This window comes from Oryctolagus cuniculus, chromosome 5, assembly GCF_051225735.1.
Source record: "Oryctolagus cuniculus isolate XC-2025 breed Fujian yellow rabbit chromosome 5, ASM5122573v1, whole genome shotgun sequence".
In the NCBI taxonomy this organism is placed as follows: Eukaryota; Metazoa; Chordata; class Mammalia; order Lagomorpha; family Leporidae; genus Oryctolagus; species Oryctolagus cuniculus.
The window spans coordinates 92204746-92232100 of NC_142871.1; the positions used below are offsets into that span (position 1 = coordinate 92204746).

At 42.3% G+C, this 27355-nt stretch overlaps 1 protein-coding gene and 1 pseudogene across 1 annotated transcript in view; one reads left to right on the top strand and one right to left on the bottom strand.

Annotated features, from left to right (window-relative positions):
* Nucleotides 1–23530, bottom strand: part of BCKDHB (branched chain keto acid dehydrogenase E1 subunit beta) — a 277214-nt gene extending 253684 nt beyond the window's left edge. The window contains exons 1-2 of the mRNA XM_002714546.6: nt 23324–23530; nt 3765–3842 (exon numbers count right to left, since the gene is read on the bottom strand). Of these exons, the coding sequence (XP_002714592.2) occupies nt 3765–3842; nt 23324–23519 (274 nt within the window). The 5' untranslated portion in view covers nt 23520–23530. The remainder of the gene's footprint in view (nt 1–3764; nt 3843–23323) is intronic.
* Nucleotides 10098–11044, top strand: LOC103349805 (calponin-3 pseudogene; annotated as a pseudogene).
* Nucleotides 23531–27355: the final 3825 nt, after the last annotated feature.

Consider the following 27355-nt stretch of genomic DNA (forward strand, 5'->3'; position numbering starts at 1 on the left):
TAAAAGACAAATTTAGGGGGCCAGTGTTGTGACCCAGTAGCCCAAACTGCTGCCTACAATAATAGCATCCTATATAATCACTGGTTCAAGTCCTGGCTGCTATATATTTCAGATCCAGCTCCCTACAAATGTACCTGGGAAAGCAGCAGAAGATGGTCCAATTTTTGGGCCCCTATCACAGACACAGGAGATCTGGATGGAGTTCCAGAATCCTGGCTTCAGCCTGGTTTAGTCCCAGCCATTGTGGCCATTTGGGGAGTGGATGGAAGATATCTCTCTGTCCCTCCCTCCTCTCTCTAATTCTGCCTTTCAAATAAAAAAAATAATTAAAAAAAAAAAAAGACAAATTTAGGAGCAGGTATTTGTTAAGACACCCACATTCCATATCAGAACACCTGGGTTTAATGCCTAGCTCTGGCTCCTGACTCCAGCTTCCAGCTGATACAGATGCTGAGAGGCAGCAGTGATAGCTCAGTTGAGTTCTTGCCACCTATTTGGAAGATCTGGATTGAGAACCTGGATCCCACACAAACAAGACTAGTGTCTGCTACTACTAACTGATAGAATCAAAAAGGGAGAGAACGATCCAACATGGGAAGTGAGATACACAGCAGACTCATAGAATGGCAGATGTCCTAAATAGCACTCTGGCCTCAGAATCAGCCCTTAAGGCATTCGGATACGGCTGAAAAGCCCATGAGAGTATTTCAGGCATGGAAAGCCAAGACACTCTGGCAAAAAAAAAAAAAAAAAAAAAAAACCACCTAAATGAAAGATCTCCACGAGTGAGATCCCAGTGGAAAGAACAGGCCATCAAAGAAGAAGGTACCTTTCTCTGAAGGGAGGAGAGAACTTCCACTTTGACTATGACCCTGTCAGAATAAGATCGAAGTCGGCAAACTCAAAAGGCTTCCATAGCCTTGGCAATTCATAACTAGAGCCTAGGGAGTTTATTGATGCCATAAACAAGAGTGTCAAATTGTTAAGTCAACAACAGGAGTCACTGTGTACTTACTTCTCATGTGGGATCTGTCCTTAATGTGTTGTCCAATGTGAAGTAATGCTATAACTAGTACTGAAACAGTACTTTACACTTTGTGTTTCTGTGTGGGTGCAACTGATGAAACCTTTATTTAATATATACTAAATCGATCTTCTGTATATAAAGAGAATTGAAAATGAATCGATGTGAATGGAATCGGAGAGGGAGCGGGAAATGGGAGGGGTGCAAGTGGGAGGGAAATTATGGGGGAGGGAGCCATTGTAATCCATAAACTGTACTTTGGAAATTTATATTTACTAAATTAAAAAAAATGGAAAAAAAAAAAAAAGAGAACCTAGATCCCAGCTTTGGCCCTGGCCATTGCAGGCATCTGTGGAATGAACCAGCAGATAGAAACTGTCTTTTTCTTTCTCTCTGTCACTGTGCCTTTCAAGTCAATAATATTTAAAAGTGAATAAATAAATATTTAAAATAATAAAAGAGAGAAAGAGAGAAAAAGAGAATCTTCCACCCACTGGTTCATTCCTCCGAATGTCCACAATAGACAGGGTTAGGCCTGGACAAAGGAAGGAGCCAAGAACCTAGTCTGGATCTTCCACATGGGTGGCAGATATCCAAGTACTTGAGCCATCATCTGCTGCCTTCCCAGGGGACATATGAGCAGGAAGCTGGATCAGAAATGGAGCCAGGACTCAAACCAGGCACTTCAATATAGGATATGAGCATCCCAACTGTGTCTTACTTACTGCACCAAATCTCTGCTCCTAAACTTATCTTTTAATTCCATTCTTCCACAGACTTTTTGAAGTACCCCCATTAGTTCATAATAACATATTGTAAATGTAATCAAGAACTAGAAGACATGAACCCAGAGGCTTCAAATATAAAGAAATGATTAAAAAAATGAAAATGCTAACTAACCTAACTTGATTAGTAAATGCTGTATACATGTAATGGAATAGCACACTATATGCCATAAATATGTATGATTATTACATATTAATCAAAGAAATTTAAATAGTTACTTTTCTCAAGTATTTCATTACAGTAACAAAAAACATACTAAAATATATAGATAGCATGTCTATGTATATGAAGGAAAGCTGATGAAATTTAGAAAACACAAGACAACTGTTTTATACCAATAATTTAATGAGATGACAACTTACTTATAAAATTATTTATAAATAATAGGCCAGCGCCGTGCCTCACTTGGCTAATCCTCTGCCTGCGGTGCTGGCACCCCAGGTTCTAGTCCCGGTTGGGGCACCGGGTACTAGTCTCGGTTGCCCCTCTTCCAGTCCAGCTGTGGCCCAGGAGGGCAGCGGAGGAAGGCCCAAGTGTTTGGGCCCTGCACCCACATGGGAGACTGGGAGAAGAACCCAGCTCCTGGCTTCGATCAGCGCAGTGCCGGCCGTGGCAGCCATTTGGGGGATGAACCAAAGGAAGGAAGACCTTTCTTTCTGTCTCTCTCTCTATCTATAACTCTACCTGTCAAATAAAATAAAACAAAATTATTTATAAATATTAAACTTACTTTCAAAAAAATTTTACAAATTTGTGTCTGGTGTTGAGGCATAAATTGGTTAAGTTGTCACCTGCAACATCAGCATTTCATATGGGCACCAGTTCAAGTCCCAGATGCTGTATTTCTGATCCAGCTCCCTGATAATACACCTGGGAAAGCGCAGAAGATGGCCCAAGTCCTTTGGTCCCTGCATCCATGTGGGAGACCTGGATGAAGTTCCAGGTTCCTGGCTGTGGCCTGGCCACAGCCATAGCCATTGCAGCTATTTGGGGAGTGAACCAATGGATAGAAAATTTCTCTCTCTCTCTCTCTCTCTCTCTCTGTCTCTGCCCCCTCATCTCTGTCTCTCCCTCTATCTCTGTAACTCTGCCTTTCAAATAAACTTTAAAAAAAAAATCTTACAAATTGAATGACAATGTATCCCAAAGGAAAGAATGGAATTAAATCTTTATTTTATGTAGATAGATTTCTGAATTAAGTGTATTTTCTGTTTATTTTTAATATGCTAAGAACAGGAGTCTATGATAGGTATTATCCAGAAGGTCCTACAGGTTGAATACCCCTTATCCAAAATGCTTGGGACCAGAAGTGTTTCAGATTTCAGATTTATTTCAGATTCTGGAATATTTGTATGTATATAATTAGATATCATTTGGAAGGGACCCACGTCTAAACATGAAATTCATTTATATTGTACATATGCATTACACACTTTTACCTGACAGCCTGAAGATGTTTTCATTCAGTATTTTTAGGGCACCTACATTTTGACTACAATCTGTCTCATCGAGTTCAGTGTGGAATGTTCTACTTGTGTTATATCAATACTCAAAAGTTTTGGATTTTGGAATTTCAGACTTTCAGATTAGGGAAGTTTAACCTGTGATATAATATTGAAACCACACTATCACAGTAATTATCATGCATTTTCTGTGAATCTGAGAATTTACTGTATTAATAAATTTCTTTTAAAATTAAAAATAAAATCAGAAAAAGGACCAAACTATGAAAGTTAACTGAATAATGCTAGATCTACATGAGAACCTATTAGTAACAAGTGTATTAAAAATGTGTTAATATTGTCATTTTTATTTAGTCTTGATCATTTAATCATGTCTTTCACATTTTTCAAGAAGACATAATTTTAACCATTGAACTTCAGACAAATACTTCAAGTAAATCTTCAATCCTGGAATTACACAACCACCAGAGTCAAACACAAATGACATTTACCTGCAGTAGGATCTTTGGCCAATGAGTTATCCAAGGCACTTGTTATAGATTGGAAAAGATTCATCTTCTGAGTTTGCCCTGTGAAAATCAAAAATATATCATTTCACATATTGCACAGTATGTAAAAATAACCAGTTTCTTAATAGGTGATTACAACTTTGTTAAAATCAGGGTACAAAAACAGGTATAGAATAGATCATGCAAGTTTACTCTATTATTTTAAATGATGCTACTTCTATCAAAGACACAAAAGTAATACAGGGGGCCAGCATGTGTCACAGCAGGTTAAGCCACTGCCTGTAATGCTGGTGTCCATGTCAGACAGCCAGTTTGAGTCTCAGGTGCTCTACTTCCCATCAAGCTGCTTACCCTGACCACTGTCCCATTTAACCTACATGCTCTTCAGTAGCCCAGTGTATTCCAAAAGTTAAATTCTAATTCTGAGAGTGAGCCATAACAGCTATCATTGTAGACTTCAATCCTCTGACCACTGTATATGGTCACTTATCCTTTTCCTGAAGGCCATCTTCTTCACTAGCCTAGCCTGGCTCCCCAGCAGGCTCTGGCCTCTGACACCTTTATTACTTCCATTATTCACCCACACTCCCGGCTTCTGACATCCTAATCCCTCTCTAATCCCTTCAACAGTGCTGAATGCCCAAGTTTCAAGTCTTGGCAAATCCCAATCAGGTTAGCCCTCCTGCTCTCTTTGCCCAGAATAATAGCTTTTTATTACTGAAAATTATGGAATTTATTCAAGGAAGTATTCTTACAGAATCTATGTCAAAGAATGGATAATCACATCATATGCCCACATTACTTCATAATTTACTTTTCTTCAGGCTAAGACTATATCATTTAGGAGACACTTTTCTAAAAAATGCTTCTCCTAGGGCCAGCATTTTGGCTCAGCAGGTTAAACTGCTGACAGTAGCACTAGCAACCCATATGGGCACCAGTTTGAGTCCCAGCTGCTCCACTTCCAATCCAGCTCCCTTCTAATGTGCCTCAGAAAAGCAGTGGAAGATGGCCCAAGTACTTGGGTCCCTGCACCTCTGTGGAAGACCTCGATGAATTTCCTACCTCCTGGCTTCAGCCTGGCCCAGCCCTGGCCATTGCAGCCATTTGAGGAATGAGCCAATGGACAGTAGATCTCTCTTTCTTAATTTCTTCTTCTTTCTCTGTAACTCTGCCTTTTCAAATAAAATAAATAAATCTTTAAAATAAAAAAAAAATGCTCTTCTTTCTAGTCATATTGTTAAAATATTTATTAGTGCCCAGCATCACATGATAATGGTTTTGAGTACAATTTTTCCCCAATCACAATGACATTCCCATTTTCCCCCTTATTTCATAAATCTCATAAAGTTAGTATTCTTGCCTATTGAGATGTTCAAAGTTAAGAACCAAGGTCAAGGGGCCAGCAATATGGCATAGAGTGTTGGGCTGCTGCCTTCAATGCCTGTATCCCACATGGGCACTGGCTCAAGATCTAGCTGCTCCATTTATCATCCGGCTCCGTGCTGGTATGCTTGGAATGGCTACGGAGGATGGCCCGAGTGCTTGGGCCCTTGCACCCAGGCAGGAGATCCAAAAGAAGCTCCTGACTTCTGACTTCTGGCCCCAGCCTGGCCCATCCCCAGCCACTGTGGTCAACTGGGGAGAGAGCCAGTAGATAGAAGATCTTTCTCTCTCTCTTTCTCCTGCTCGCTCTCACTCTCTCTCTCTCTCTCTGTCTCTTCTCTTGGTATAACTCTTTCAGATAAATGAATAAATCTTTAAAAAGAGAAAGAGAGAGAAAACCAAGGGCAAGGGCCCTGCATTGTGGCACAGGTTAAGCCACTGCTTGCAATGCCAGCATTCCATATTGGAGTACCAGTTCAAGCCCTGGCTACTCTGCTCCTAATCCAGGTCCCTGCTAATGCACCTGGGAAAGCAGCAGCAGAAGAGCCAAGTACTTGGGAGACATGGGTGGAGTTCCAGGCTCCTGACTTTGGCCTGGCCCAGTCCTGGCTATTGCAGCCATTTGGGGAGTGAACCAAGAGATAGAAAAGCTCTCTCTCTCCCCTCTCACCCCCACTATTTGTCTCTCTTCATCCCTCTGTCACTCTGCCTTTCAAATAATAAACAAACAAATCTTAAAAAAAAAAAAAAAAAAAAGGGTGGGGTAGGGGGACCAGCACTGTGGCACAGCAAGTTAAAGTCCCAGCCTGCAGTTCCAGCATCCCATATGGGCACCAGTTCACAAGTTCTGGCTCCTCCACTTCCAATCCAGCTCTCTGTAAATGCACCTGGGAAAGCAGTAGAAGATGGTCCAAGTCATTGGGCCTCTGCACCCAGATGGGAGACCTGGAAGAAGCTCCTGGCTCCTGGCTTTGGATCAGCTCAGCTCTGGTCATTTGCAGCCATTTGGGGAGTGAACCAGTAGATGGAAGACCTCTCTCTCTCTCTCTCTCTCTCTTTCCCTCTGTAACTCTTTCAAATAAATAAAATAAATATTAAAAAAAAAGAGGACCAAGGACAAACACACTGCATAAATATCTAAGCTGTTGTCAATTTCAAATCTTCTAACCTTTGGGATTACACTAAATGTTCCCAAGACACCTAATCCACCGCTGAGCAACAAAACTTTTAGTAGCAAAGGCTTTAATAATAAAGCATCATATGTACAATTTGGGACATGCTCAAGCTGACTTGCCCCAAACGGTAGAGTTAGAAACACGCCAGGGGATTCCAATTCAATCCCATCAAGGTGGCATGTACCAATGCCATCTCACTAGTCCCAGTGATCAATTTCTATTCACAATTGATCATAATGATAGGACTAAGAACCAAAGGGAGCACATAAACAAGACTAGTGTCTGCTAATACTAACCTATAGAATAAAAAAGGAAGAGAACGATCCAACATGGGAAGCAGAATACACAGCAGACTCATAGATTGGCAGATGTCCTAAATAGCACTCTGGCCTCAGAAGTAGCCCTTAAGGCATTCGGATCCAGCTAAAAAGCCCAAGAGAGTATTTCAGGCATGGAAAGCCAAGACACTCTGGCAAAAAAAAAAAAAAAAAAAAAAAAAAAAAAAAACACTAAATGAAAAATCTCTGTGAGTGAGATCCCAGTGGAAAGAATGAGCCATCAAAGAAGGAGGTACCTTTCTCTGAAGGGAGGGGAGAACTTCCACTTTGACTAAGGCCTTGTCTAAATAGGATTGGAGTTGGCGAACTCAAGAGGCTTCCATAGCCTTGGCAACTCATGACAAGAGCCTCAGGTGATTACTGATGCCATAAACAAAAGTGTCCATTTGTTAAGTCAACAACAGGAGTCACTGTGCACTTACTCCTCATGTAGGATCTCTGTCCTAAATGTGCTGTACATTGTGATTTAATGCTATAACTAGTACTCAAACAGTATTTTTCACTTTCTGTTTCTATGTGGGTGCAAACTGTTGAAATCTTTACTTAATATATACTAAACTGACATTCTGTATATAAAGAGAATTGAAAATGAATCTTGATACGAATGGAAGGGGAGAGGGAACGGGAAAGGGGAGGGTTGCGGGTGGGAGGGACGTTATGGGGGGGAAAGCCATTGTAATCCATAAGCTGTACTTTGGAAATTTATATTCATTAAATAAAAGTTAAAAAAAAGAAAAAAATACAATAATAATAAAGCATCATAAAAAAGTAAATCTGGAAATTTTTGTTTGATAACCCCAAGGGAATTATTCATCTTCTACAAATAATTTACAAGTAAAGGTACTTAAAAGTTATGTTTCCATGTGATCCCACAAAGTTTCATTCCTGAATACTGTTTTCCAAATACATCAAAATTATAGGTTTGGGGGTTAATTGCTATTCTACTTAACGTTTTTACAAGTTATTCAAAGAGCCATTATTATCCTTAAGGTTACAGAAAAGACCATCCACAGAATATGGCTCTATCCCCACATGGTAAAATGAGCATATGTTGGGGGCCGGTGCTGTGGCGTAGCAGGTAAAGCTGCCACCTGTAGTGCCAGCATCCTATATGGGCACCGGTTCAAGACCTGGCTGCTCCACTTGCTATCCAGCTCTCAGCTAAGGCCTGAGAAAGCAGTAGAAGATGGCCCAAGTCCTTGGGCCCCTGCACCCACATGGAAGACCCAGAAGAAGCTCCCGGCGCCTGGCTTCAGATCAGTGCAACTCCAGCCATTGCGGCCAGTTGGGGAGTGAACCAGAAGATGGAAGACCTCTCTCTCTCTCTCTCTCTCTCTCCCCCCCTCCCTCCCTCTGCCTCTCTTTCTCTCTGTGTAACCCTGACTTTCAAATAAATAAATAAAATCTTTTTTAAAAAATGATTATATGTTAACCAAAACTGTACCACCAGTTTCCTAAGGAAACACTAAAAAAAAAAAAAAAAAACACTACAACTGCCAAATCATGCAATTATGAATATTAATAAGTGGCTACTAAATTTCAAAACCAGACTGACAACTCTTCTTTTCAGAGGAAAAACAGTTAAAACAACAAAATAAAATCAGAAAATAAAGCAACACAATCTTTATTTACTGAGTCAGAGGTAATGCTAATGGTTGCCTATTGGTAAAACTGGGCTCTATAGTTGAGACCAAGCCAATTTCCCAAATACTCCTAAGTAAAAGGTCATGAACAACTAGATCATTCTCATTGTTGCCAAATAGGTAGAATATAGGTAGAGTGCAAAGGCCACAGTAGGACACACACTCCAATAATGCAAGGATTCTTAACAATGTGTTATTATTATTATTATTTTATTAGATTCCTAACAACTTCTGATCAAAGCTGTATCTTCGGGGTTTACAGCAATGCCTGGCAAGCGATTGGTGCTCAATAAATATTTGTTGAATGAGTGATAAAACAAATGAGCACATGTAACTATCCAACAAAGATTTAAAACTACCAAAAAAAAAAAAACAAACTGTTAATTAACCACCAAAAGAAAAAGGAATGGGTGGAAAAGAAAATTAATCAATGAGACAATGTAAAGATGGATTAGAAGGGGGCTCATGGGAGAGGTGCTACTGCAATAGTCTGCTGGAGTGGGTCTTTACTAGCTATTCGGTCTGCAACAATGTTGAAAGGAAGAAGTCTCTCACAGAGCTAGAGCAAATGGATGCCCAGGGAGTAGTTACACAAATAAAGTCAACAGTGGGCAGATCAATAGTCAGTAGATACAGTGTCCTCAAAGAGTTCATGGAAAATGTGTATTATAAAGAAAGTATGCACAGATTTAATTTTTTTATACCAAGATAAATGTATCTTTTATGTTTCTATGAACTTTTGAAGCTCCCTCATATTTGTAGCCTAGACACAACAAAAATGCACAGCTATGATACAGAAAATGAGGGTCTACTTTCATAAGCTTCAGGGACTGTCAAAAAATTCAACACTGGCCCTCCTCCTCACTGCCCACTTCTTGTTTTCAACTTGTTTATTAAGCACTTCCTCCTCATATTCTTGTTGAAAGCCCTGGCATTTAGTGCAGTGCCTGACATATACATAATAATCAGTATATGCCCAGTGATAAGCATGACAAATATACAATGTCAATGACATTATTGTCAATGACATTATTGCCATAGCAATAATCATTTTGCAAAACAAGATGCCAAAGAAGCTACCTATTTTCCCCAACAAAACCTCTTCTTCCCTTTCTGACACTGTATTCTCTACCCCATTCTAATCCCTATTAAAGGGCATCCTAATGTCTACCTCATAAAGTAAGATTCTGAAAAAAATTCAAATATCAGTGGTAGAAAATTTCCTATTAAAATGTAAATGGGGGCATGCACTTACGGTACAGCCGTTAAGACACTGCTTAGGCCTGAACTCCATATATGAGCGCTTGAGTTGTAATCACTGCTCTGCCTCAGATTCAGCTTCCTGCCAATGCACACCCTGAAAAGCAGTAAGCAATGGCTCAAGGACTTGGGTCCCTGGTACCTATGTAGGAGTTGTGGATTGAGTTCTAGGATCCCGACTTCAGCCTGGCCCAGTCCCAGCTGCGTGTAAGCTGCTGGGCAATGAACCAGCAGGTAGAAGACCTCTCTCTGTTGCATTCAAATAAATAAAAATAAGTAAAACTAAACATGTAAGAAAGCCCCAAAGACGTGATAGAGGCAGGGAGTGTGGAGCCACAGTGAAGGCAGTGAGCGAGGTAGTCTGCAGGGCACCAGTGCAGGCCAGGAGGCTCTGCAGACCCAGTTGGACCTAGTTGTCCAGATACATCCATGCCCCACCACTGCACCAGGGCAGGACCCAGTGCAGCATCTTCCCACTGCCCAAGGCCAACTTCAACAACGGTCTTTTCCTACAGGCTCTCGGTGGAGGCCAAGAACAAGATTGCTTCCAAGTATAGTCATCAGGCAGAAGACCTTGACAACTGGATATGGATATTAGAGGTGACACACATGAGCACTGGCACAGACTTCCAGCTGGGCTTAACAGACAGCATCATCCTCTGCAAACTCACCAACAACTGGAACCAGGCTCAGTGAAGAAGGCCAGTGAGACCTCATTAAACCAACCTCAGCTGGAGAACACTGGCAACTTTATTACAGCTATCCAGGCTTGTTGATGAAGCCACATGTTATCTAAAGCAAATGATCTTTTGAGAATGGAAACATGACCCAGGTTCATTGGTGGTGGCTTTAGCAGATCTGGCTAAAACAAAAGGGTTCCATATGACCACTGATATTGCAGTTAAGTATGCAGGAAAACAAGACGTTCTGATGAAGGAAAACTAAAAGCTGTCCAAAGTGTAATTGATTTGCAAATGGGAACCAAAAAGTGTGCCAGGCACGCAGCAATGACAGGCTAAGGAATGAGGAGACATTTTTATGATCCCAAAATGCAAGCTGACGAAGCTTTTGATCAGATCACAGTTAGTCTGCAGAAGGGCATTAACAAGGGAGCCAGCCAGGCAGGGATGTTGTCACCAGGTACCGGAAGAGACATCTACAATCAAGCTATCATTACAGTCAGTGGGCAACTCGATGGGCTCTCTACAGATGGGAACCAACGAGTTGCCTCCCAGAAACGAAGGAGTGTGTATAGGCTTTGGCTGCAAGTGTATGATCCCAAATACTACACTGCCCGGACGGAACCTGCTATTCACAATGGAAGCCATGGGACAGGGACAAACTGTTCTGAGACCAGTGATAGCGATTCCCAGGCAGAAAAGCCAGGTGAGTATCATGGCGAGCACCAGAATGACTACCGCAGGGATTACCAGTATGGTGACCAAGGCACTGATTTCTAGAGATACCCAGAGGAGCCCAGTACTTAGTCCATTGTTCCTATTCAGGGAGAACCAAGCTAGCCTTGAGTAATTTTTATCTCATCTTCCTAAAACACTACTATGCTTATTATACCTAAAAAAAAAAAATTGCCCTACATACATTCTTTTTTCCTTTCTCTGCTCTTCCCCAATTAGTTGCCTTTTAGTGCTATAATGGTTACATCCTACAGCATAAGTCACACATGAAGTAAAAATAGTGAAAGGTGAATACTCATGTACAGCCAACTCTTTTATTAAAGATCTATGCACTTTTACAATTTCATACTTAAACTGGTATTGTCACAATATAGGAAACATTTTTTTTACAGTTCAGTGTATCTGGTTTATACACAAAAGACTAAACTCATACATGCTGCTAAATGCTGCTTTTGTCAACTAAATCTGAAATATACAGCAAACCAATGTTTCCACAGTGCTGTTTGATAATTTGTAAACAAAGTCATGATCAGTGTGTACTGGTGATTATATGTATACTCATTCTCCTCCTAAGCTGCCAATATCTTTTTAGAGCAGTGTTGCTGGAGAAGTGGACACAAAAATGGCCTGCAGCAGTTTGAGTCCCAGCTGTTCTACTTCCAATCCAGCCCTCGGCTACAGCCTGGGAAAGCAGTGGAAGATGGCCTAAGTGCTTGGGCCCCTGCACCCTCATGGGAGACCAGGAAGAATCTCCTGGGTCCTGGTTTCAGATCGGCCCAGCTCAGACTGTTGAAGCCATTTGGGGAATGAACCAGCAGATGAAAGACCTTGCTCTCTCTCTCTCTGCTTCTGCCTCTCCGTAACTTTGTCTTTCAAATAAATAAATTAGTTAAAAAAAGAAAAAATGGCCTGTAGACTTCTGGGTCTGGATGGTGGAGGTCTTCCTGTTTGTGTCATTGTATCAGTGTAGAGTTGCTCTGGTTCACTGTATTCAATGTTGCATTTCTCAGTTTAGATTTATCACACTGTATTTTTTAAAAATACGTTTCTTTTTTTATTAAATTTATTTGACAGATAGAGTTACAGGCAGTGAGAGAGAGATAGAGAGAAAGGTCTTCTTTCCGTTGGTTCACCCCCTAAATGCCGCTACGGCCTGCGCTGCGCTGATCCAAAGCCAGCAGCCAGGTGCTTCCTCCTGGTCTCCCATGCGGGTGTGGGAGCTCAAGTACCTGAGCCATCCTCCACTGCCCTTTGGGCCACAGCAGAGAGCTGGACTGGAAGAGGAGCAACCGGGACTAGAACCCAGTGCCCATATGGGATGCCAACACTGCAGGCAGAGGATTAACCAAGTGAGCCACAGCGCCAGCCCTAAAAATACATTTCTTGAGCATTCATAAACAATGTAATTGAAGGTTCTATAAATAAAAATTTCTGTTTCAAATACCACTGTATTATACCTGCTTATGAAAAGGAAGGCAATAAACAGTCAGTATCTCTCCACTTGAGTAACTTGGGCTTTTCTAATGCAACAAGAACAAAACTAAACTCATAATGTCTGTTCCCCAAACCAGTCTTTCTCACCTTAGCAAACAGCACTACCTTCCACCCAGGTACCAGCATCCTTGGCGTCTTCATTTAATTCATCCATCACATCTAATCCATCAAATTTTATTGTCAAATGTAGCATTTCCAAAGCACAGCTTAAACTCAAGCACTACCAGGCCCTATTTCCAGAAGTCACCACCTCATTCCTATTCCAGGAAAGGTTCCTCCTTATTTCTACTCTTTTACTCCTCCAAATCATTTATCAAATAGCTGCTAAAATGAAAGCCATGATATGTTAAACTTCTGATCAAAACTCTACAAAGACCCATGAATGCACCTGGAATAAAACCCTGCTCTTCACTAGGTCCACAAGGGCCTGCTTAATCTCATCCCCAGCCATCTCACCACTCAAGACTTATCTCAGTTCCACCAACCAAGCTCTCTGCCACGTCAGGATTTCATACATGTTGACTTCTTACCCAGCACCCTCTTCACACATGCCTTGGAACCACATTCTTTTTTTTTTTTTTTAAAAGGTAGGGTTACAAGGTGGGGTTACAGAGAGACACAGAGATCTTCCATTCACTGGTTCATTGGCCAAATAGCCACAACAGCCAGGGCTGGGCCAGGTCAAAGCCAGGAACCTGGAACTCCATTCCAGGCTCCCACATAGGTTGCAGGGGCCCAAGTACTTGGACCAACTTCCTGGTGTTCATATAGGATGCCAGTATCATAAATGGTGGCTTAACTCACTGCACTAGACTGCCAGATCCATTGGATACTACTTTCTGAGAGCTTGGTTAAATGTTACCTTCTCCTTTGAGCCTTGTCAGGTCTCTTATTCTCTTTTTAGCACCTGAACGCTTCCTTCAGGTCACTTATGGTAATTAGGACTGATTTAATTATGCACTTGCTTAATACTGTTTGTCTGTCTCTTCACTAGCCTTGAAATTCCATGAGGACAGAGCTAGGACCATATCCCAAACACCTAACAAAGAGACTGGCATCCAGGAGCAATGAGTAAGTAAGCAACTCTCTCTCTCTCTGTCACACACACACACATACACACACATACAGTGTTCAAAGTCGGGGACATGGGAAGGACAGGATGTGCTATTCTTTGGGCACAACAATATAATGAAGGGAGCAAATACAGTTCCACATATAGGCCTGGCCTGGAATCTGTCGTATCATTTACCCCTGTGTGATTTGGAGCAAGTTACTTACAAACTAACAGTTTCTTCCCCTATAAAAACGAGAACAGTTTCTAATATGTTGATATATTGTTAAGAATTCAGTGACTTTAAACAATACACAATTATTCTTAAGTGTTGAAATTTAACTGAAAAGTGATCCCTGTTAAATATAAGAGTGAGAATAAGAGAGGGAGGAGATGTACAATTTGGGACATGCTCAATCGGCCTTGCCCCAAATGGTAGAGTTAGAAACACGCCAGGGGATTCCAATTCAATCCCATCAAGGTGGCATGCACCAATGCCATCTCTCTAGTCCAAGTGATCAATTTCTGTTCACAATTGATCATAATGTTAGGACTAAGAGCCAAAGGGAGTACATAAACAAGACTAGTGTCTGCTAATACTAACCTATAGAATAAAAAAGGGAGAGAACAATCCAACATGGGAAGCAGGATACACAGCAGACTCATAGAATGACAGATGTCCTAAACAGCACTCTGGCCTCAGAATCAGCCCTTAAGGCATTTATATCTGGCTGAAGAGCCCATGAGAGTATAAGACACTCTGGCAAAAAAAAAAAAAAAAAAAACTATATGAAAGATCTCCACGAGTGAGATCCCAGTTGAAAGAACAGGCCATCAAAAAAGGAGGTACCTTTCTCTGAAGGGAGGGGAGAACTTCCACTTTGACTTTGACCTTGTCGAAATATGATCAGAGTTGGCGAACTCAAAAGGCCTCCATAGCCTTGGCAACTCATGACAAGAGCCTCAGGTGATTACTGATGCCATAAACAAAAGTGTCCATTTGTTAAGTCAACAACAGGAGTCACTGTGCACTTACTCCTCATGTAGGATCTCTGTCCTAAATGTGCTGTACATTGTGATTTAATGCTATAACTAGTACTCAAACAGTATTTTTCACTTTCTGTTTCTATGTGGGTGCAAACTGTTGAAATCTTTACTTAATATATACTAAACTGACATTCTGTATATAAAGAGAATTGAAAATGAATCTTGATACGAATGCAAGGGGAGAGGGAGCGGGAGAGGGGAGGGTTGCAGGTGGGAGGGAAGTTATGGGGGGAAAAAGCCATTGTAATCCATAAGCTGTACTTTGGAAATTTATATTCATTAAATAAAAGTTTAAAAAAAGAATTCAGTGAAATAATTTCTATCAAATGCCCAATATTTATGGAGCATTTACTCTGGGCTAGTTATCCTCCCTTTCCACTAATCAGGAAAATTGATTCTTTCACCACAGATGTCAGGCACCAGTAACTACACGGATTATCTCACTGAAACCCTACAGAAATCTTCTAAGGCAATACAGATAAAGAAACCTTACAAATACTAATAAACTTGACTAACATCATGCAAAGTTGTAAAAAGGGGATTCAAAAAACCCCAGTTCTAAGCTTCTGTGCAATATTTCCTTTAGAATGTTGAGGACTTCCAAAACAACAGCAAAAAATGGGATGAAGAGGAAAAGTATAAATACAGCTCCCAGACTGTCAATAAATACAGAGAAGAAACATATAAATTACAATGAGAGAGGATAGCAGTCTCTGATCAAATGGCATACAAAAGAAGTTGTGCCTTTGGGAAAGGCCAGATTTGAAAGTGGGGCAAAGCATTGTGTGAAGACACTGAAATATGTATGAAAAACAGACATCAGCATGGTAGAGTGGTACAAAGCATGGATTTTGCAGCCCAGCTGAGCCAGACTCCTTGAAAATGAAATGCATTCCCACTTCTTACAAGCAGTGTAACCTGCAGAACTTTAAACGTCCATAAATAGAAGTGTGGGGTGGATGTATGGCCTAGCAATTAAGATGCCCATTAGGAAGCTCTGCGTTCCACATCCGAGTTCCAGGTTCGATCCCTGGCTCCAGATCCTGGGAGGCATCGGGTCACCTCCCAAGTCACTGGGTTCCTGCCACCCATGTGGGATCCCTGGATTGAGTGCCCAGCTCCCAGCTTCACCCCAACAGAGCCCTGGCTGTTGGTGACTTTTGCAGAGTGACCCAGCTGATGAATGTTCTGTGCGTCTCTCAAATGAACTGATCTAAAAAAAAAATAGAAATTTAACCTCTTTGTGTCTCAGTGTCTTTATTTGTAAAATGTGGATACTAGGGTTTCTGTTGGGATTCCGAATGGTGCCTGGCACATGCTGAGCACTGATAAGAGGGCATGTATCATTATTATTATCATTTGGTGGGATATCACAGACAGGTTTGGATCAGTAATGAGAAAGACTGAATAAAGAAACAGACAAAGAAGGAAAAAGATGAAAGGCACACAGCTAAGACAAATCCAAGAAATAGAGAATTATTTGGTCTCAAGGGTTCCCAGTTCTGACATAAAGTCATTTTGATGGCAGACTAGCCCTTATATTTGCCTGCCTAGCAGAGCTATAATCTACCAACACTTCAAATCAACATTTTTTTTTTTTTTTTTTTGGACAGGCAGAGTTAGACAGTGAGAGAGAGAGAGTGAAAGGTCTTCCTTCCATTGGTTCACTCCCCAAATGGCCGCTACTAGCGTGCTGCGCCAGTCCGAAGCCAGGAGCCAGGTGCTTCCTCCTGGTCTCCCATGTGGGTGCAGAACACAAGCACTTGGGCCATCCTCCACTGCCTTCCCGGGCCACGGCAGAGAGCTGGACTGGAGGAGGAGCAATCAGGACAGAACCGGTGCCCCAACCAGGACTAGAACCCGGAGTGCTGGCACCGCAGGTGGAGGATTAGCCTAATGAGCTGCAGCACCGGCCAACATTTCTAAAATCTAAGTCTCCATCTATCTCCCACATACTCTCCTGTCCCCCAATTTCCTTCTCATCTGGCAGTCTCCATTGGTATCAATGATACCACCACTCTTACCTTTTCAGCCTACCAAGCTGAAAATGCCAAACCACCTTCGACACCTCTTCCCTTACATCCCCACAGGCACAATAGTGCCAAATCTGGTCAATTTATCCAGACATACAACCATTCCCCTTGCATCCTCCAGGTGCAGTTACATCCCCTCACTTGCACAATGACAACACCCCCATTGATCTCTGTGGGTCCTCACTTTCCATTCATTGATCCACTCTAAAGTTTCCTCATGTAACACGAATATATCTCACCTTCTTGCCTAAAAGTAATCAATGTCTGTTCCACAGACCAACACTTTGAACCTGAATATAATGCACACAACACAGAGTGAGATACATTGAAGACATTCAGTCTCTTCCCCAACTGTTATCCTGAATGTCAAGCCTTCCACTTAGCCTTCTAGACTTCGTATTCTTTTCTTTTTGCCTCCAATAAACTCCCTATTTTCCATTCCTCATATAAACACCATGTTTCCTTACCCCTCTATTCATGTTGGTCCTTCCTTTTAAAGTAATATTGGAAAGAGGCTCATCCCCACAGAAAAAGGACTCTTCAGTTTACCCTTGATTTTCAAGAGGTTTACCTACCACCTCGTTCCCAGGACACCCAACAATGATCTCAATTGCCAAGATACAAGTTCACCTCCCCTCAGGGCCTTTGCCCTGGTTCATTTTTGTTTCTTCCTGAAAAACACTTCTTTGTCTTTGTAGAGATTATTTCCTTGTCTGTCCTCACTGTACAGCTTAAATGTCACTTAAATGTCCACCTGACTGCCCCCTATTTCAGCAGTCCCTTTTGTGATCAAAAGCAAATAGAAGAATGAAAAGTATTTCTAGCACATGTGAAAGGCAGAAAATTACTATCTTCATTAATATCTCTAATAATGAAATTTCAGTACGTAAGTTGTATAGGAGGCTCTGGAGCCACACAACCAGGGTTCAAGCTCTGGTCCTGCTATTTATCAGACTTGAGAAGGCCACTAGTATCTCTGAGCCTCAGTTTTCTCACCTGTAAAATGACCATAATTCTATCTGGTTCGTAAGATTACTGTCAGGATTAGACTGTTCTCTACCACAACCCCTGGAAAAGAGCAGTTAATAATGGTAAATAGTGCTAGTATTGGTAAGAAAAGCACAAAACATACAATTTTTAAAATGTTGAAAAACACAGAATACTCAGAATACTCAATTCACAAAAGAAAATAAATCTAATGAACAAATATGTGAGAAAAAATTCCTGAATAGAAATGAAACAAATACAACTTAAACAAAATATACTGAGTACCTAAGTGTGTATGTGTATACATTAGTAATTTTGAGCATTAATACCCAATACTTTTATGTATATAGAGAGAATATAAAGTGGTCATTCCAACTATGTATTACAAGTAAGTTAAAGCATTCATAATATTGAGTCAAAAATCTCATTCTTAGAACTGTATCCTAAAAAAGTAATCTCTAGGGCAGTCATTTGGTGCAGAAGTTAAGCTGCCGCTCAGGATGCCCATGTCCCTCACTGGAGTGGCTGGAGTTCAGTACCAACTCCAATTCCAATTCCAGCTTCCGAATAATGTGCACCTTGGGAAGCAGAAAGAGATGACTCAAGTATTCGGGGCCCTAGGACTGACTCACAGGGGAGACACAGATTGAGTTCCTGCCCCTGGCGTCAGCCTGGCCCAGCTCCCTCTGTTGCATGCATTTGGGGGAGTGAACCAGAAGACAGAATTTCTCTCTCTCTAGCTTTCAACAAATAAAATAAATACAAATTTTTAAAAAGAAATACCCTCAGATATATATATAAAAGTCATATATAAAGTGCTTATTTAAAGTATTGCAAAAATGTAACAAGAAAATCATAATGGTATTTAAAATTGCCAAATATTAAATGACTACTTCTTAGTTGCCAACCACTATTAAGTACATTATAAATAGTATCTTATTTAGCCTTCATAAAGACCTTCTCTTTAGGTATTATTATTATTAACCCCTTACTCATAAAGAAACTGAGGCTTATAAAGTGTTAAGAGATGACTGCAAAACAGTAAGTAGCAAAGAATAAACCTAGAACAATCGATTCCAGAGTCAAGATTTAATTAATGAATTTAGTGTCTATACTCCATGGAGCAGGTCTTATAAATTCTAAAGGTTATAAAACTACATAGCATTATTGGAAAATGCTAATGACTCAACAATGCAAATTATATTTACATAAAAACTACAATTATGGAAAATACTTCCTAAAATGTTAGCAATCTTTATTGTAGTCATTAGTAAAACTCATTTTTATTTATTATCCAAATTATCTTAAAATATGCTTATACTATTTTTGTAATAAGATCAAACACAATTTGGAGGCAGTATTGTGGCACAGCAGGTTAAGCCTCCGCCTGTGATGCCAACATCTCATATGGGCACTGTTCTGCTTCTGATCCAGCTCCCTGCTAATGCATCTGGGAAAGTAGTGGAAGACTGTCCAGGTCCTTGAGCTCCTGCACCCATGTAGGAGACACTGATAAAGTTCTAGGCTCCTGGCTTCCATCTGGCCCAGCCCTGGCCTTTTGCAGCCATTTGGGGAGTGAATCCGTAGACTGAAGATCTCTCTCTCCCTCTCTCCCTCTCCCTTTTTCTCTCTCCCTCTCTCCCCTAACTCTGCCTTTCAAATAATTAAGTCTTTTCTTTAAAAAAAAAGTTGTAGAAAATGGAAAAGATAAATTCATTTTTTAAAAAAAGGAACAAACGTAATGTGATATTCTACTAAGATGCTAGTAATCACACAATTAGAGAATAGGGATTAAGAAGGTTTGTCCTCTACTTCTAAAGTATCAGACCAAAGTTTCTTTGCTTTGAAGATAATTAAGAGTTCATCTTGTTAGTGAGGGGGAAAAATTGCTGTTCACCTTTATGGTAGCTAATGTTCCATGCAACTAAGACACCTTCTCCTTCAGTTACTCCTACATACATCTTAGCACACTGTTCAGAAGAGAAGCTCTAGAATATGGTAGGTTTCAAAGCCAGAGCTACCATTAACATATCAGTGGAACCTTGGACAAACTAGCTTAAGATAAAGTAATAACAATATGGGAAGAAAACTCTTACCTATGATTTAAGATTGTCCTAAAACTCAAAGATACACTTCCAAAAACATCAGCTGTAGCATGTGAGAAGCTATTGGACAAAGAAATGACAGGCGTTGGCCGGCGCCGTGGCTCACTAGGCTAATCCTCCGCCTAGCGGCGCTGGCACACCGGGTTCTAGTCCCGGTCGGGGCGCCGGATTCTGTCCCAGTTGCCCCTCTTCCAGGCCAGCTCTCTGCTGTGGCCAGGGAGTGCAGTGGAGGATGGCCCAGGTGCTTGGGCCCTGCACCCCATGGGAGACCAGGAAAAGCACCTGACTCCTGGCTCCTGCCATCGGATCAGCGCGGTGCGCCGGCCGCGGCGGCCATTGGAGGGTGAACCAACGGCAAAGGAAGACCTTTCTCTCTGTCTCTCTCTCTCACTGTCCACTCTGCCTGTCAAAAAAACAAAAAAAAAAAAAAAAAAAGAAAAAAAAAGAAATGACAGACGTTTCTTACTCTTTACTGGTGTGGTAATGACAAACACTGGGTCCTTGGAGGAGCAGATAAAAGTCACATAAGAAATGGTACACAATGCCATCTCACTGGTCCAAGTGATCAATTTCTGTTCACAATTGATCATAATGATAGGATTAAGAGTCAAAGGGATCACACAAACAAGACTAGTGTCTGCTAATACTAACTGATAGAATCAAAAAGGGAGAGAATGATCCAACCTGGGAAGCGGGATACACAGCAGACTCATAGAATGGCAGATGTCCTAAACAACACTCTGGCCTCAGAATCAACCCTTAAGGCATTTGGATCTGGCTGAAGAGCCCATGAGAGTATTTTAGGCATGGAAAGCCAAGACACTCTGGCAAAAAAAAAAAAGAGGACCTAAATGACAGATCCCTGTGAGTGAGATCCCAGTAGAAAGAACGGGCCATCAAAGAAGGAAGTACTTTTTTTTTTAAGGGAGGAGAGAACTTCCACTTTGACTATGACCCTGTTGGAATAAGATCGAAGTTGGCGGCGAACTCAAAAGGCTTCCATAGCCTTGGCAACTCATGACTAGAGCCTAGGGAGATTACTGATGCCATAAACAAGAGTGTCAAATTGTTAAGTCAACAACAGGAGTCACTGTGTACTTACTCCTCATGTAGGATCTCTGTCCTTAATGTGTTGTTCAATGTGAATTAATGCTATAACTAGTACTGAAACAGTATTTTTTCTATTGAAACAGCGGAATGCAGTGGTTTGTCACAGGGAAGAGAAGCAGAGAGTGTGCCCTGCGAAGGTCAGAGCCAGCTGCCCCACCCTCCAGACAAGCAGAGAACAGACTCAAGGCTGGGAAGAGGTACAATCAGAATTGGGGTGGCGATGGCAGGCAAATTTCCAGTCATGTACAGTTTTCAACATTATCGTGATTACAGAGTAAGATAGCACTCATTCTGAAAATTACAGGTCACAAAAGGGAGTGCTCAGCCCTCCCCCACACACATTCATAAAAATACACTTGTCGCTCTCCCGTGTTGGGAGGAGATGCACACCAACCCACCCGACATCAGGAAAGGGGCTCTTGTGACACATTCTGGTTTCAGATTCTGGAAAAAGAGCAAGAACACAGTAACAGAGGTGGTTCATTCATTATGCCAACTCATGAGCTGCTGAAATTCATTCTAAACACCCTCCGTAGCAGTGGCTTCCAGGAAATCCACACAGAAATGTTACAAGGGGTCCCCCAGCCCCTCCGGAGGCAGTGCAGGGTCCAGACGTCAGTGCCCACGACACACACATACACACACGCCTTCGTCCCTGGTGAGGCCCCCGGAAGTCACCTGGCTGGGAGGGGGAGGAGGAGGTGAGGGGTCCAGGTAGGGCTCCTTGGAACGGGGTACGGGTGAGACAAGCTAAGGGGACAGAGTGACAGGTGTACCTGTCGGGACAGCTAGAGCGTTATCTTAAACACGTGAAGAAAATCGCCAAAGAGTGAAACCTCATTATGGGGAGTGGGGGGGGGAGGGGTAAAGTTTGGGAAATTAAAACAATCCAGTGGTCACTGGATATCTCCCTCTTTTTATCAAAAAAAATTTTTTTTTGTAGTTTTTTGGAAAGTATTTTTAAGGAAACTTTTTTTTTCCTTTGGAAAAAGACATCTTTTTCCCCCCTAACCTAAGCAAGTGGAGTTGCCACTACTAATTCATCTCTATTGCCTGCTAAGAGGTAGATAAAACAAAGTGAAACGGGGCTTCTAAAAGGAGGTTCATCAGCGGGTGGGGAGGGGCCGGCTTCGCCTGGTGACGCTCCCCCACCACCAAGATGTCTGCGTGCGGTGGAGACCCGGACCTTGGACCACCTCCCGCGCCCCCGAGTCAGCCGTCCCACTGAAGACTGTGGGGGGACCATGGGGGAGGTGGGGGACCCCAAAGACACGGCTGAAAAGGGTCTGAGCTCTGCCCCCCTAGCTTCCTGATGTTAGGGCCGAGTAATGGGCGCCAGGCTCAGACCCCAGCCCGCGCAACCCCTCTGGAAGCCGGGGCGGCTATGCCTTTCCTCCCATCTGGTCCAACACAGCTGTAGCAGTGAGAGCTGACCGGGCGGAACATGGGCAAGGAAGGTCGGGGGTGGGGGCCGGAAGAATCAGCCCCCCGGGGACCCAACCTGTCTGAGTGGGGGTCCTGGCAGGCCTGTCTGTCCCCCGAGGACAAACCTTTCGTGGCACAAGCTTCAAATTCACTTCCGGCTGGGATCCATACCCTGACGCACGAGTCCCTGCCCTCAGCTTCCAATCTGAAACAGTATTTTACACTTTATGCTCTGTATGGATGCAAAATGATGAAATCTTTACTTAATTTATACTAAATCGATCTTCTGTATATAAAGAGAATCGAAAATGAATCTTGATGTGAATAGAATGGGAGAGGGAGCGGGAGATGGGAGAGGTGCAGGTGGGAGGGAAGTTATGGGGGGGGGGGGCATTGTAATCCATAAACTGTACTTTGGAAATTTATATTTACTAAATAAAAGTTTAAAAAAAAAGAAATGGTACAAGGCACGCAACATCTTTCCTGTAGCTTCCTATTCCTTCATCCATTACCCCTCCTTGGCTAAGTGGTGGCACAACCCAGAAAAAGGTCAGGACTGGCCTCAAACAGGAAGCCTGGATTCATTCCTATCTGTAGGAAGAACCTGTTATGTGACCTTGGTAAAATTAATACAGCTATTTTATCCCTCAGTTTCTTCTTAGGATCCAAAGGCAGGGTCGGGTGAGGGGAATCTTTCTTTCATATGCCGCTGCTTAAAGTTAGTGGCCCAGTTCCAGGCAAGCTGGAACAACACATAAGGCCTGGGTTACGAAAACACTGATGGAGGGTGAAGGAAGAGAGGCGTTCCCTGGGCACCACCTCTCCACCCTCAGGCCCTTCCAGAGCGCGGTATGGCCTCTCACCCATCTCAGGGGTGCAAGGGACTGCGTCTCAAGGGCTGAACAGCCACAAAATCAGAGCCAGGAGGGAATCTCAGCCCGACCCCGAGGCAGAAAGGTTCCAGAGAGTTATGCAAGGATTAAGCCCGGTGCAAGATCAGCCTGCAGGCCCTCGCCCGCGGGCCCGACAGGCTGGGCTGCAGCGGAACCGGACAGGGTAGCCCCAGGCTCACCGTACTCCCGGGTCTCCGGGTCAGGCTGGAAAGTGAAGTGAGCCACCTGCCGAGTCTGGGCCGCATCCTCGCCAGCCGAGGCAGGTTGCAAGAAGCCCCGGGCCAGCCCCGTGCCACGCAACCGTCGCCAGTACCCCTCAGCCCCGGCTGCACGGAGCCGCAACAGCCGGCCCGCAGTCACCGACACAGCCGCCATCCCTGCTCCGTGCCTGGGTTAGCAGGCAATGCAGCCGCACGCCGGGAGCGGCGAGGGCGGAGCGACAAGGAAGCTTCCGCATTGGTTGAGGAGGAGGGGCGGGCCTGTGAAACGGACCAATCAGGGTTAGAAATTCGGGGGCGGGGACGAAGACCCGGCAACGAAGCCGCCTGTGTGCGTTGTGCGCATGCGGAAGACGTACCTGGGGGAGTGCAGGGAAGCGTGTGAGCGCCAATGAAATTGCTCCTGAGGGGGACCTTCCCAAAGTCAGCTGTGTGGACTTGGGGAGAGGACGTGGGTCTGCGGGGTCCCACGCTATGTCTGGATTAATTCTTCTACAGTGTCATTTACACTGCCATTTATAATGGGTTTTTCGTTTCGGTTTGTACTTTAAAAATGAAACCTTTTTCTTTCCTCTCCTATTCTTTGACTCAAAGTGAAGATTGGAAAGTGTTCATGATCAGCCTTGAGCTTCAGAAAACTGCTGGTTCACACCTTCCCTGAAGTACTTAATAAATGTGTATGGATTTGTATTGGTTTGATTTCTCTGGCTATAGATAAAAGAGGTAAACTTAGATTTCATCCTGTAAATCCAGTTAGGAATTTAGACGCAGTTTTGCCTAGACGCTGCAAAAATTACCCGGGGTACCTTAGAAACCTGAGAGTTTGAGTATTAATTTACATTTACAATAATGAACTTTGTAAATTTCCTTTTTCCAAATCCAAGTGTTAGAAAGATTATAAATTGCAGTCAAATCCATTATGACAAACACAAATGTAGAAGTATGTCCATTAGACGAAGGTGGAAGGGCAGCGAAAGACAGTCCCAGAATGGAATTTGAAGAGAGGGGAAGCGAATGTTCCTTCTCTGTTATTTCTGACATCTCAATCCCTCTCTGGTTTTACATGGAGGCAAGGGAGGAGAGAAAATAAATGAGGTTAGAGGGAAAGCAGAGAGGTACCAGTTGCCTGTTTTCTGACTGGATTGAGAAACAGCAAAGAGGAGAATCAAAATTATGTCTCTATTAGTCATACTGCCACACTAAGCACAACATGTCAGTATTCAGGGGATTTTTAATCTTAGTTCTAGTTAGTGTTCACTTCCACTGTTTTAATGGTGTGTGTCTGTGTGTGTAAGTGTGTATGTCTGGTGGTTCTCATTTTTACATGTGTAAAGGATATTTTTATTTTAAGGCAGAAGAAACATGACAAATGAAATTGCCCTTATATAGTGAAATTTAATTTAAAAATAAAAATTTAATTTAAATATAGAAGACAAAGAGTGAATCAAGTTTTCTTTTCTCTGTTTGCTAATAGTCTAGGGAGCTGGGGTGCTGACATGACTTGGAACTAGGAGAAAAGGGAAAAGTAATAAAAAGATGATTGTATTGCCCCTCTGTTATATTGCCAATCCAGTCAGACAGATGTGATCAAGAGAAAGAAGGCAGATTAGATGATAACCACAAGCAAGTGTAATAGGGGCCCTAGAACCGTGCAAGCAACATGAAACACCCAGTAAGAACTAAACTCTGTTTTTGGAAAGTAACACCAAATGGGGCCTAAAAAGGTGAGTAGAAGTTACCAGGCAGACTAAGGAGAAAAAAGTACTCCAGACAAAGAAAAAAAATATGGACAAAAGCTCATAGTCATGAAAAGAATACCATGCATTCTAGGAGAAGAAAATCATTTGGTACAGAGAGAGACAGAAGGGTTAGCAGAAAAACTAGAAAGTATAAAGAGAGAGGTTCTGAAGGCCTTTCACACTGGCCTAAGAAGTCTGGGCTTCCAGCTATCTGCAGTCATGAACAAGAAACACAGCACCTAACAGATTTGTCTGCCCAATAAGCAACTGTTTTTGGAAATTTCCTTATCTCCACCAAACCATCTCTCCGGTAACCATGGAAATGTCTATGTAATGTCTCCCTCTCCTTCCATTTATGGTCATGTTTCATTGATCTTAAATTGGAGTGAGGTGGACATTATGGGAAACGGTGGCTTGATCAGCATAGCCCTGACTGTTAATGAACAACTTAATACATTATCCCTCTTAGTAGTTTTTTTATCTGTTCTACTTAATATGACTGGTTTAGTTCGGTAATTGATGCACAGTTATTCTTAAGTGTTGAAAATTAACTGAAATGTGATCCCTGTTGAACATGGGAGTGGGAATGGGAGAGGGAAGAGATGTATAATTTGGGACATGCTCAGGCTGACTTGCCCCAAGTGGTGGAGTTGGAAGCATACCAGGGGATTCCAATTCAATCCCATCGAGGTGGCATGTACCAATGCCATCTCACTGTTCCAGGTGATCAATTTCAGTTCACAGTTGGTCATGGTGGAGGGGCTGGGAGTCAAAGGGAGCACATAGACAAGTCTAGTAACCGATGGAGTAAATAAAGAGGAGAGTGATCCAACATGGGAAGTGAGATACTCAGCAGACTCATAGAATGGCAGATGTCCTAAATAGCACTCTGGCCTCAGAATCAGCCCTAAAGGCATTCGGATCTGGCTGAAAAGCCCATGAGAGTATTTCAGGCATGGAAAGCCAAGACACTCTGGCAAAAGATCTCTGTGAGTGAGATCCCAGTGGAAAGAACAGGTCTTCAAAGAAGGAGGTACCTTTCTCTGAAGGGAGGAGAGAACCTCCACTTTGACTATGACCTTGTCTAAACAAGATAAGAGTCGGAGAACTCAGAGGGCTTCCATAGCCTTGGAAACTCATGACTGGAGCATAGGGAGATTACTGATGCCATAGACAGGAGTGTCAATTGGTAAAGTCAACAACAGGAGTCACTGTGCACTTACTCCTCATGTAGGATCTCTGTCCTTAATGTGCTGTACATTGAGATTTAATGCTATAACGAGTACTCAAACAATATATTTCACTTTGTGTTTCTATGGGGGTGCAAACTGTTGAAATCCTTACTTAATGCATACTAAACTGATCCTCTGTAAAAAAAAAAAAAAAGAAATTATCAATTCCCAACTTGACTCTCACTGGGATTAAACATGACAATAGGTCTGCTCTGATTTCATCATCATTTAAAAAAAAATCATCTATTATTTTTCACTTTATGTTTCTGTGTGGGAGCAAACTGTTGAAATCCATACTTAATGTATACTAAGCTGATCTTCTGTATATTAAGATAATCGAAAATGAATCTTGATGTGAATGGAAGGGGAGAGGGAGTGGGAAAGGGGAGGGTTGTGGGTGGGAGGGACGGTATGGGGGGGGGGATGCCATTGTAATCCATAAGTCGTACTTTGGAAATTTATATTTATTAAATAAAAGTTTAAAAAAAAATTGGGAAACTCCTTTTCTGAGAACTTCAGAAGTGTAATTTAGAAAGAAAGATCTAGCTATCCTTAAGTGTCACTGTGAAATGCAAAATCTTGAAATTTTCAGTAATTGTTGAGCCAGAAAAGGTGAAGAATGTGACTGCATTTAACTTCTTAACTGTATGTTCCTGGTGTCTAACTGCTTTCCAGTCCTGGGGTTCTATGAGGCACAGCACTATCCTTAAAATGAATTATTTTCTTTGCGTAAATTATTTCCAACTACAGTTCTGACACCTTGACCTCCCAAGACACATTTAGAACCTGTGATTGTGGAGGAAAAAAAAGTAGTTGCTGTTCAATTTTCAGAGAAATTCCTGAATCACTTTATTTAAAAAAAAAAAAAGGTTAATTTGTTTGTTTGTTTGAAAGGCAGGGATGACAGAGAGAGATGGAGAGATGGAGAGAGATCTTCCATCTGCTGGTTCACTCCCCAAATAGTTGCAGCAACTAGGGCTGGACCAGAAACTCTATCCTGGTCCCCAGTCTGATGTGGCAGG